The 12,615-nt window shown below is 46.1% G+C and overlaps 1 protein-coding gene across 2 annotated transcripts in view; it reads right to left on the bottom strand.

Annotated features, from left to right (window-relative positions):
• The window catches only part of OTUD3 (OTU deubiquitinase 3), a 30,012-nt gene extending 17,520 nt beyond the window's left edge, over nt 1–12,492 (bottom strand). The window contains exons 1-2 of one of the 2 annotated variants that reach the window (XM_043573928.1): nt 12,122–12,492; nt 3,815–3,963 (exon numbers count right to left, since the gene is read on the bottom strand). In XM_043573928.1, the coding sequence (XP_043429863.1) occupies nt 3,815–3,963; nt 12,122–12,342 (370 nt within the window). In that variant the 5' untranslated portion in view covers nt 12,343–12,492. The remainder of the gene's footprint in view (nt 1–3,814; nt 3,964–12,121) is intronic. The other variant, XM_043573929.1, reaches the window with a different exon arrangement.
• Nucleotides 12,493–12,615: the final 123 nt, after the last annotated feature.

Raw genomic sequence — 12,615 nt, 5'->3', positions numbered from 1 at the left:
TGACTCCAAGACCTGGCTCTTGGCCACTCCATGACGCAGCCTGTCACGGTCTGAGCTCAAGGAGTCTACAGCCAGCGGGGAGTCAAATAAGCAGACAGGCACTACTGCGTAAGTGCCGCCGGAAAGGGATGTGTGGTAAAGAATTTGGCTTTACCAGAGAGATCTGGCCTTTGTCCCTGGCAACTGGGTAATAAACCTCTAAGCCCTTGAAATGTCCGAAGCGCAAGGAGGATGGGTCCCTTAGCCACACTTGACAGTTTGCGCTCATGAGGTGACACAGGATGGGCCTCTCTGGCCGTGTGGTATTAGGAAAACCGGAGGGACTGGAAGCTGGATTCTCAGGCAATCAATCAATAATATCTACATAATGAAGCCCCAATACTCCAACCACGGAAATTTGTGTGAGTTCCCTGGTTGACAATAAATATTCTGTGGCTGTCTAACCTTCCCAGACTCTACCCCTTGGCTAATTTGGATCTGTATCCTTTCCCCGTAATAAACTATAACTGTGAGTACAATCACCTTCACTGAGTTCTCTGAGTCTTTCTAACAAACCATCGAACCTCAGGGTGGTTTTTGGAAACCCCAGATTTTCAGTTGGTATCTTGTGGAAGACCGTGCCCTCAAACCCTGCCGCTTGGCTAACTCCAGATGGGGACCTCAAGCCCGTCTGGTAGTGGGAGGGGGAGGTAAGGGTATCAGATAAGCTTCTCAGCTGACACGACCGCACTGATTTCCAAACGGCAAGCAGGAGACAGAAGAGGAAGGGATCATGTTCCAAGCAGAGCCGAGAGAGACGGAGACGGAGACAGAGACAGAGAATGAGCTTGCATGCTTTACGGTATGGCAGGAACTCACACTGCTGAGTGGCAGGGGGACAGAGGGGTGGGGGAAGCAGAAGACACAGTGGCAACAGCAAGGGAAGAGGGTAGAGAAACACAAGAGCTGAAGAGTCGGGACTTCATCCTTCGGTCAGTGGGGAGCTGCCCCCAGGTTTAAGCTAGGGGAAAGATGTAAATAGGTCTACCCTATGACCCAGCAATAGCACTGCTGGGAATTTACCCCAGGGATACGGGAGTGCTGATGCATAGGGGCACTTGGACCCCAGTGTTTATAGCAGCACTTTCAACAATAGCCAAATTCTGGAAAGAGCCTAAATGTCCATCAACTGACGAATGAATAAAGAAATTGCGGTTTATATACACAATGGAATACTACTTGGCAATGAGAAAGAATGAAATCTGGTCATTTGTCGCAACGTGGATGGAACTGGAGAGTGTGATGCTAAGTGAAATAAGTCATGCAGAGAAAAGCAGAGACCATATGTTTTCATTCTTATGTGGATCCTGAGAAACTTGACAGAAGACCATGGGGGAGGGGAAGGGAAAAAAAAAGTTAGAGAGGGAGGGAGGCAAACCATAAGGGACTCTTAAAAACGGAGAACAAACTGAGGGTTGATGGGGAGTGGGAGGGAGGGGAGGGTGGGTGATGGGCACTGAGGAGGGCACCTGCTGGGAGGAGCACTGGGTGTTGTATGGAAACCAATTTGACAATAAATTTCATATAAATAAATAAATAAATAAGTAAGTAAGTAAGTAAGTAAGTACATTCAGATCACCACTCTGGCTGCAATGCGGAAAACAAACTCAAAGGGTCAAGAGGCAATGAAACCAGTCCAAAAAGTATTGAAGAAATCTAGGCAAATGGCCACAGAGGCTTGATTTTACGAGGTTGAAGTAGTGAAAGAAAAAACACTGAGGTAGTAATGGATGGCGGGGTATGAAGAGAGAGGGAGAGGAGGTCTCTGTACAGTTGGAGAAGCCAGAGTCTGAAGGAAAGGAATAGTCCTAAAAAATACAGCCACAGGCAAGGGTAACCAAGCCCTAAAGAGTTAAGTGAACCATTCACTTACTCACTTAACAGAGATCTTCTGAGTGCCTACCAAGTGGGGGACAGACACAGTCCCTGTCCCTCAAGAATCTCACAGTGTAAAAAGGTAGACAGGCATTAAAAACACGTAACAGTAAGTATAGTCTCCAACCGACATGTAAACACCAAGTGCAGACTTCTCGGTTTCCATTCTCTGCTGTGGCAATCAGAGCCACCTCTCAACTCCTGTGATGTCAGATCCTTCCAGAGCACCGACCAACCATCAGGCAAACACAGTGGCATTTCAAAAACACGCCTTCCCGTTGGACATCTGTAGGCACTGTCACACTGCCAACTGATGGGTTTGAGTTCCTTGTCCTGCCACACCCCCCAAACTACCACGTGACCTCTGCTGAAGGTATTCAGAGTGGAATTCCGAGTCACCAACTAAAAACTCTCTTCATCCAAAATGATTATTTTAATCGGACTAATGACACAAGTCATTTTATATAACGCTCAACTACAAACCTTGCCCCACAAACCGACACTTGCAAACAGGTGACCGTCTGGTAAACTGGTACCTGCTAGGCCCAAAGGTGAGCCAGGGAGAGGAACTGTCAGAACTCGGTCAAACTACTCATGAGTACGAACTACTCATGGGGGTAAGGGCGGGGGCAGGAGGGGAGGGGGAGTCTGCTGCTGTGTCTCTTTTGTTGCTGGTACCTAGTGAATGAGCCCTTCGCTAGTGAGGAATGAGAAAGGCTTTGGGGTCATGGATAGTTTCCCTCCCAAAGGTCTTCCTCCTGCTGTCTTCTATCTGGCTAAGCCTCCAGCTACTTAGCCATTCCCCAAGCAGAAACTTCAGAATCACCTTGGTCTCCTCCTTCTCCCCTCCTCCCCACCTCCGATGAGACCTGTCAGCCACACTGCCAAACCGGGTCTCGGTCTGGACCCTACTCATTATCCCCAGTAGCTGCCTTGGTGGAGACCCTCTTATGCTTTCATTGGGCCAATGCGGAGAGCCTTCCAACTCATCCTCCTTCTCAGTCTCTCTCCATCCATTCTTGACATGGTTTCCAGACTTAGCTCCCTAAAACACAGAACGATTCTGTCTCCTCCTACGGGACAGATAAGACTCTGACCGTGTAATGAAAATGTGAGTTGTAAAACACTAAATATATCAACACCTAGTTTAGTAGAGCCTTAAAGTTTAAAAGCTCATATGTACTTTCCTACTAGATTTGAGCATATTAAGAAACTAATTTAAATCACTAACTCACTTGCCTCAAAGAAGAGTGGTTGTGTCCGGGTTTCTGATGAGAAATTAAAATGAGTATTGCTTTTTCTGATTATAAAAGCAATTCACGGTCATTTTTAAAAAATCAGAAAAACATGCAGAAGATCATTTAAAATAGTCCTAGTCCCACCATCCCCAGATGGCTGACATTTATTAAGAACTTATTTTAACTGTATTATCTAATTTAAGCTTTACAAAAACCCTGTAAGTTAGGTATTCTTATTACCTTTCCTTTATAGAAGCTGTTGAAAGTGAGTGGAAAATAAGTGAAGCCAAGCACCAACAACCATAAAATGTTAGTATCTGTCCACTTTTCCTAGTGTGTTTCCTAGCGTGTATACCTTTTAAAACTAAGATCAGTCTACATAATTTTTACAGTCTGCTTTTACCCCCCAATGAATAAGAAGTCATAAACAACTTTTCAGGTTAATTAACATCATCATTTTTATTAAAGGTACATACGCCTAAACCTACTAGCTCCCAACTGCCTAGCATGCTGCCTATTACAGAGCAAACAAATACTTGTTGCATAAATGAATGCCATATTTTATGTCATCAAACCCCTGGCTGGGAGGGCGGGGAACGCTGATGGATTTAACTACCCAATGCATTACTCCTGGAGGATCCAGTGTCCCACGGTGAACCTACCATGTTTCTCAAAAGGAATGTCATCTTCTACAAAGGGTTCAAAATCTTCCCGCTGCTTTATCATGTAGTCCACGGTCTCTTGTCGGTGCCTGAGATGATTTCGGGAGTGTCCCTCCAATTGATCGCCAAGTGCTCTGAACAGGCAATTGCTATCAAAACAAAAATGTCGGTCAAGACCTTTTAAAAATGAACTGAGTTCATCTGACACTCAGATGGCTAGGCCATCCACGGAAATCCTTCACACAGAGATAAAGCCTCAACTCTGACGGTGCAGGATTCTTCCCAAAGGCTGTGTGGAGAGCACTAGGGCAGGCACTCAACCGCATTACCTTCTTGAGAAGCAACAAACTCGGACCTCATTCCCCACTTACCAGCTGGCTGACTCAGGAGACATTCGACTCCCGGGGACTCAGCTGCTTCAACACCTGGAGGTGGTGATACGCTACCCGCCTCAAGGCAGGGTCCAGACATTACAGGCCATTCCACACCCAAGGCCTGGCATTCCTAGAGCCCCTTCCAAAATAAGAAATTGTATCTAGTGCTTCTTTTCTGAAACAAGCTCCAGGCTAACTAATCATTCATCTAACAAAGAGTACCCAAAAGATAGCCATCTGTCAAGTTCCCAATATAAGCAATTGAACTCTACATCCTGTCTGAGTGCTACAAACACAGTGGAGAAAATGAGGACAACACACAGCTGTGCTATGCAACGATACTCCCCTCCCTGGCTCCTCTCCTGCCATCCAGGGAGCCACAATACTATTCCCGCCAAATGGAAACTTTAAAACACACTGTTTGCTTCTAAAATTAAGATGCTGGGGGGCGCCTGGGTGGCTCCGTTGGTTAAGTGCCCAAATTCAGCTCAGGTCATGATCTCACAGTCCGTGAGTTCGAGCCCCGCGTCGGGCTCTGTGCTGACAGCTCGGAGCCTGCAGCCTGCTTCCGTGTCTCCCTCTCTCTCTGCCCCTCCCCTGCTCATGCTCTGTCTCTCTCTGTCTCAAAAATAAATAAAAACATTAAAAAAATTTTTTAATTAAGATGCTGGTAATAAACTTTAAGAGCTATCTTTACTTGGAAACCCCTCAAAGGCTTCTAAAGTTCCAAACTGTATCACAAACACAGAGCCCAGATACACAGAAACTGAAGTGAGACAACCACAATCTAGTATCCTTAAAACTAAGGAAATAAGCCATTCAGAAGCCAAACTGTTGCCCAGTCTCGCACCGAACTGTTTACTCTTCCAAATGAAAATCTAGGATAGTCTAATCACAAAATAGACACTCATCACTTTAGAACTTCAGACCTAAATGTGTAGGAGAAAGAGGTTTTTTGTTTTCAATTCAGAAAAGTGAATTTTCAACGGAAAGCTATAGAGAAGGCAGGAATTTCTTCAAACATATAAGGATGTTTATACATATATACGTATACACACATATATATGTATATACATACATACACGTATATGTATATATACGTATGTATATGTATGTATACGTATATATATACACGTGTATATATATACATATATACACACGTATGTATGTGTGTGTATATATACACACGTGTATATATATGTGTGTGTGTATATATAGTGTATACATATATACACACATATATGTGTATATATGTGTGTGTGTGTATATATATACACACACACACGTAAATACATATATATATATATATATATTTGCAAAGGGGAATTAGAGAATGTAAAGAATGCAGATTCTATAAACTGGAAATCAAGAAACTATGCATCAATTTGCAGATTCTATAAACTGGAAATCAAGAAACTATGCATCAATTTGAGGCAAGATTCTAGAACAGACTGGAATACAGCCATTTCTATACACTACCCTGAAGTGTCTGTTGCTAAGATATTTTCACCCACAGGAAAATAAAGTAAGGTAATGGATGAAACGTTCTCAATTTTAAGTGTTTCTCAAACTTCTTTAAACCATTACTACCTGCCACCTCTAGTCAGTCTATTCTTGAATCTAGTTTAAGAGGTGTGATTCAGCACAAAATTACGTATTTAGTTATTTTACATTAAGTTCATGGTATTCTACAGAAAGTAACAGGCTTTCTAAGAACTTTCAGTAATACGGGCAAGTGTTCTCCACATAAGCCAAAAAAATAGGCTTAGGCACACTGCATGAGCTTGACCAAGTTCACCTACACACTATATAGGCAGACACAGAAATAGACACGAATGTATACAAAGAAGAACACCTGAAACCATCTTTTAAAGTGCTCTTACGATGTGCCAGGGACTGTTCTAAACAGCATGTGCATTAGATGTGGTTGGTCTTCACAACTCTATGGGATGGGTACTGATACACTATCCCTCTAGGGTAACTTATCCATGGTCACAAAACCACTAGATGGCAGACCCAGGATTCAAACCCAGGCACCAAAATGTTAGCTGTGGTTATCCCTAGATAGTGGAATTAGCAGTACCTGTTAAACGTATTTCTGTATTTTTTTTCTATATTCACTTGAATTGACTACAAATAAACAGTCGAAAGGAAAAATCAAGGTAGACAAATCACTTCCTTTTCTGGTGACATGGGAAAAGTGAGCAAACGCTACATCGTGAGTGTAGTAGGTACCCTCGGGGGCCCAGCAAGGGCACTCATGAGAGCCGTAAGAACAGTGCGACCAGAACCCGAAGTCCCTCGAGAAGATCCCCACTGCTTCCTGAGCCCACGCCCTCCCCCGTTACCCTCCAGCAGGGCTTCTCCACCCCCCACTACTGACCTTTGGGACCCTTCTGTGTTGTGGGGGGTCGTCCTGTATGCTGTAGGGTGTTGAGGAGCATCCTTCGCCTCTACCCACTCGATCCCAGTAGCACCACCACCGCCTCCCTCCCTGTCACTTGTGACAACCAGAACTGTCTCCAGACATTGCCAAATGTCCCCGAGGGGCATCGAAACCATCTCTGCTTGAGAACCACTGCACTATCAGGATACATGGAGAACCTTGCATTTGAGTTCCCAAAAATAAGCAATTACATTCAGTAGCATGGAAGAGTTCTGGGTTCAGTAGTTGAGCTCAGTAGTTGAGTGGGAGACAATATTGTTTCTGTGTCTCTGGCCATCGAAAGAACTACAATGGCCTTCTAGGCCACAATAACAGTAGTAAATGTTCAGAAAGGGCAGAGTGGGGTGGAGGGGCAGGTTTTGTAGTCTTCTTTGAGGTCAGACTACTGCCAGAGTACTACACGTGATTTGTCGTTACCACATTTTAAGAGAGACATGTTCGGATGAGAAGTGGCTTTAAACTTCATTCATAATATGAAAAGCATAAACAACTAGTGATGTTTAGCCTAAAGAAGGCTCAGGGGGACATGAGAGCCACCTCCAACTATGTGTCATGATGAAAGGGATGCTGTGTCTGTACAATAAGACTAAAACTAAAACATGGGAGTTCCAAAGACACAGATTGGGGCAAATGAGAGGAAACTTTGTTTTAGCTCTATGGAAACAGATCTTGTAAACTTTTATCTGTTGGCAATCCTCAGCAATTGCCTACATTTATGTGCTGTACAAAACATAGCCAATAGCCACGTGTAACCACTGAGTACTTGAAATGTGGTTAATCGAAACTGAGATGTGTTGTTAAGACACTGGATTTTTTAACAGTATTTTAAAGACATAAAATATCTCATTTAAAATATTTATAGTGATTACACATTGATGGATTATAATATTTGAATAAATAGTGGCTTAAATATATACATTAAAATTAGTTTCACCTATTTCTTTTTACTTTTTTTAACACGGCTAATGGAAAATTTTTTAATTACATAGTGGCTTGTTTTATTTCTATTGGACAAGCACCGGTCTAGATCACTGATTCTCAAAAGCATTATCTCTGACTACTTAAAAACTTATTTGCAATGAAAATTCTCAGGCCTCACCCCAGGCCTACTGAGTCAGACGTTCTGGGGCAATCTACCAATTTAGCTCCCCCAAATGATTCTGTTGCATTCTAAAGTTTGAGAAACACTAGCCTAGAATCTAGACTCCAAATCAGTGGTTTGCAATTACGGCTGCACATCAGAATCACCTATGGACACGTTAAAGGTTACCAATAACCAGGCCCCAGTGCCTGAAATTCTTCAATAGCTGATCTAGGAGAGCTCAGACACTGTATTTTTTCCAAAGTTCCCGAAGTGATTCTATTGTGCCACCACAGCTGAAAAGCACTGAGCTAGACACAGAGCTGCTGTGCAGGGGATGCAGGTACCAATGGATAATTACACAAGATGATGTGTGAAGATCCTTCCATCACTAAAATCCTAGGATTATAAAAACAAAATAAAAATTAGAAAAATAAAATAACTTGTGGGGCGCGTGAGTGGCTGAGTTGGTGAAGTGTCCAACTTCGGCTCAGGTCATGATCTCACAGCACGTGAGTTCGAGCCCCGCGTCGGGCTCTGTGCTGACTGCTCGGAGCCTGGAGCCTGCTTCGGATTCTGTGTCTCCCTCTCTCTCTGCCCCTCCCCCGCTCACCCTCTGTCTGTCTCTCTCTCTCTCAAAAATAAATAAACATTAAAAAAAATTTGTAAGTAAAAAAAAATAAAATAACTTGTTTAGTACAGAGATAAATGGCTAAAATTAGTGATTCTTTCATGTTTTAATTTTAGAACACTACTAATTAGTAATGTAATTTAGGGCAACATTTAGTAGATGCAAGTGGATACAGTTCAGAGAGATGCTATTGTACTGCCTAATCCAATTAGAGATTCTTTTCACACTAGAGCCAATCATGTTTTTAAGGACAACACCAAGGTTAAAATATTTCTTTCTTGTTTTGAAACAACCTAATTTATGTGGGTCCATACAACATGACAAATATGAAGGCGGCCCATGATGCATCACAAAACCCTATAAATAGCTCTGTGATTACTCTGCTAAATTGACTCAACTCACGTAAAGGCTACATTAAAGGACACCGGCTAATTTGTCCCCAAGCTCTCAGAGGTTCGAGGATGCTGTAAGTACCATACTGCCTACAACGATTATGCCTCCATAGCGAGATGCTATGTCAGGCTACTCAATATTGGAATCGGACTAGAATGGAAGAGTGGAGGCTGCTGACTTTTTAGTATTACCCTAACTTTATTCTGTTTCACCAAGAGTAGCCCATGAATACGAACACAGACTCTACTGATGGCTACTAACCCATCCCACACACAGGAAACGCCACCCATTGCACGGTGATAAAGGCTGTCGTCACCATCTCCAAAAGCGTCACAATACCAGAGGGCCGACCACAGTCCGTCTCATGGTACCCATGGGAAGAATTTGTGAACAGAAAGCGGGGAGCTTCCTGGAACTCACGCAGAGGGAATTATCATTATCATCTTATCTCACATTGTCTCAAGAACAGGGGCCTCGGAAGGGAGAGACACGAACATTCCCGGCAAGCCGGCCTCTGCAGTCTCGCTGCCACTGTTCTACCTTGTAACCTGATACTCTGTCATCCTAAACAACTTTGTATGTCTCAAAAATAACGTGCTCCTGTACCTGTACATACATTACTCTTCAGCCTGAAGTGTTCTCTGGGCACATTCCTACTGGTCCTTCATGACCCAGTCTGAGTAGGACCTCCTCGGAGAGGCATCTAGCACAGTGTAAGTTGCAATAAACATTTGCTGAATGAACGAAAAGGCCTTCCTGATCCCTTCAGGGAGTGCTGGCCACTTCCTGCTCAATGGTACTATAATCAGTCACTGTTAAAAATAGATCAAACTGGGGCGCCTGGGGGGCTCAGGCGGTTAAGCGTCCGACTTCGGCTCAGCTCATGATCTCGCGGTTTGTGGGTTCAAGCCCCGCGTGGGGCTCTGTGCTGACAGATCAGAGCCTGGAACCGGCTTCAGATTCTGTGTCTCCTTCTCTCTCTGCCCCTTCCCTGTTCACGTTCTATCTCTTGACAATAAGTAAACGTTAAAAAAAAATTTTTAAATATACCAAACTGGACTTGATTTATATTATCCATTCTCAAAGTGTGGCCCAGTTTGGGGGGGGGGGGGTGCGCGTATCTCTGAGACCCCTTCAAGGTATTCTTGAGTTCAAAACTAGGGTGTGACTTATCTTTTTCTTCTCATTCTCTCACAACTGTACAGTGAAGATTTCCAGAGGCTCCCTGATACATGAGGTTATCACTCTGACAGTTAAAGGAATGTGTTTGTGTATTCTTGTTTCTAATTTTCATTTTACTTTCAAATACAGTAAGTGTTGACAGTTATGACCCATAAACAAAGCTCTTTGGAGTTCTGGGTAATTTTGAAGAGGGTAAAGGGATCCCTAGACCAAAATGTCTGAGCCCACTAATACGTTTATCTCTTACCAGGCTGTGAACTCCTTCAGTATTTTAGTCAGCAATGGATTCCCAGCACCTTGTTCAACCAACATTTGCTGAATTAACTAAAGAAGTACGTTCTCGTGGGGGCGGGGCAGAGTAGAGGTGATACCCCCAAAGTTTCCCATGGCATTATGAAAGCTCCCTCGAGATTTTACAATTCGCTGTGCTGCAATTTCTACTCATAAGCAACCTTGTGTTGAGTACTTCGGTGCCCTGGACACCCTGACGCTGAGAATATGTCCACTATAACAGACACCAACAATGCAGTTCCACACAAGGAACAGTCCCACCCCAATCCCAGTGTAAAGCAGTCTCCTGGCATCTGGTTTATACAGCAGCGTCTTGTGCTTGTGAGTTGGATTAGGATAAGTAAGGCCCAGAAGAGTTAACAAACTATATTCGGTGAAATCAAGGTACTAGGCTAAAAGCAAGACACAGCAAAGCAAGACTTTAATTGTAGTGACTCCACTGAGAAAACGTTCCTTTGAGGGGCACTTGGCTGGCTCAGTCAGCGAGCATCCGACTCTTGATTTTTCAGCTCAGGTCACGATCCTAGAGTCATGGGATCGAGCCCTCTGTCCGGCTCCATGCTGAATGTGAAACCTGCTTAAGATTCTTTCTCTCTCCCTCTCTCTCTCCTTCCCTCCCTCCCTCCCTCCCTCTGCCCCTCTCCCCTGCTCTGGAAGTTAGGAAGGGACAGGCGGACCAAGGGTGGAAGGAAGGAAGGGAGGGAGGGAGGGAGGGGGGACATGTCCTTGTGAGAGGCCCAGCTGAGGGTCTAGTGGGCCTCCGTGATATTTTTATCATTCATTCATACGACAGAACCGCACTGAGTGCCCTCTATGTACCTGGCACTATGCTAGGTGGTGGTGAGTAAAACGCAACCAAGGTCTAAAGCCAAGTGTCTAAGCATTGAGCGTATGTAGGTGGGATACATAAATTGGGGTCAATTCATAGTCTTGATTAACGAGCCACAATGTAACGTGAAATCCAAAAAAAACATTCTCTTCCCTCGTTCCCATGCTTAACAAGTCAGGCACTTCTACACAGCCTTTAATTCCATCTTATTCCTCCCTCTGCCCTCTCTGAGCCCTCAAATGATGGGAAGGACAAGAACAGCCAGGCTGTTATTAATACTGTCGCTTCCAGAGTGACACATCCCGGTAACCAGACTCCCTCTCACCTACCCCTGCAATGAGGATGCTAGCTGTTCTCCTCCCCCCCTCCCCTACCTTTTTCCTTCTGCCGTCCATGCTCCTGGATCCATAGCCCCTTCCCTTTCCCCATTTTCTCCCTCCCACCCCACTTATTTAGCCTGTGTTCCCTAAAAAAGCTGGCCCTAGATTCCGGTCTAAGCCCCCAAGCAAGCTGGGGTAAGCATCAGAGGAGAAAGTGAGGCCCGTGCAAGTAAGAATTAGAGAAGTCACCTTCTGCTCAGTAAACAGCAGGCCCTCACAGACCTAATTTCCCAAGTGTAAAAAGGAGGGCAACACCGAACAGTAAGAACTCGAAAGGGGCAAAGCGTTATACCACGTGGGTCTTCGCCTCTTTCTCCGTGTCTCAGCATCTTTCTGACGGCCCTACGTGCTGTCCTGCTCCTCGAGGGACGGGCTCCATCTCATTCCTCCAGGTCTCAGCTTAAATGTCACCTTTCAGAGGCCTTCCCGGGCACCGATCTAAAGGACACCTGCTCCAGTGCTGTCTCTTAGGACCACTTCACAGTCTCCTCGTGGCCTCTGCCACCATTAGGGCAACTGGGGATTACTCGAGCGTCCCGACGGGAGGGGCCTCGCCGCCTCGCCCGCCACCGGACCCCCCGCACTGGGAAGCGGTGGCGCCCGGCGCCGCCTGAATGAATGACTGCACGAGAGCGGGCGACGGTCGCCATGCCCGGCGCGTCCCCCGGCGCCGCCTCCCGCGCTCCCGGGCCCGCCTCACCCGTCCCCCGGCACCTCCCGCAGCTTCAGCCCCAGGGCCTGCAGCTGGTTGGCGAAGCTGACGAACTCCTCCTCGCAGCCGCCGCCGCCGCCGGACTCCGGCCGGTTCCGCCGCTCTTTGGCCAGGGCCCGGCGCGCCGCCCGCTCGTCCCGCTTGCGCTCGGCCTCGGCTTTCCGGCTGCCGCTGCCCGGTCGGCCCTTCGCCGCCTGCTTTCGGGACATGGCCGCGGTTCGCGGCCCGCAGCGGCAAGACGGAAAGCCGCAGGACCGCCGGGCGGCCGTCTCAGGTGTCAAGGTAGCGAAACGACGCGGCGACGGAGCCCGGCGACGGCGACGCGGCCACCGCGCCTGCGCGGGCGCCGGGCACCCGGGTCACGTGACATAACCCCGCCCACCCCACCCCGCGCGCGGCACCATAGAGAGCTCGCCTCGGAGAGCTAGAGGGGCACCCATCTTTATTGGCTCCGCTCTTCCCCCTGGTGGTGGGTGGTGCTG

Source organism: Prionailurus bengalensis, chromosome C1, assembly GCF_016509475.1.
Source record: "Prionailurus bengalensis isolate Pbe53 chromosome C1, Fcat_Pben_1.1_paternal_pri, whole genome shotgun sequence".
Lineage (NCBI taxonomy): Eukaryota > Metazoa > Chordata > Mammalia > Carnivora > Felidae > Prionailurus > Prionailurus bengalensis.
Note: the sequence above shows the minus strand (reverse complement) of the source record. Positions and strands in the feature narration are given on the sequence as shown.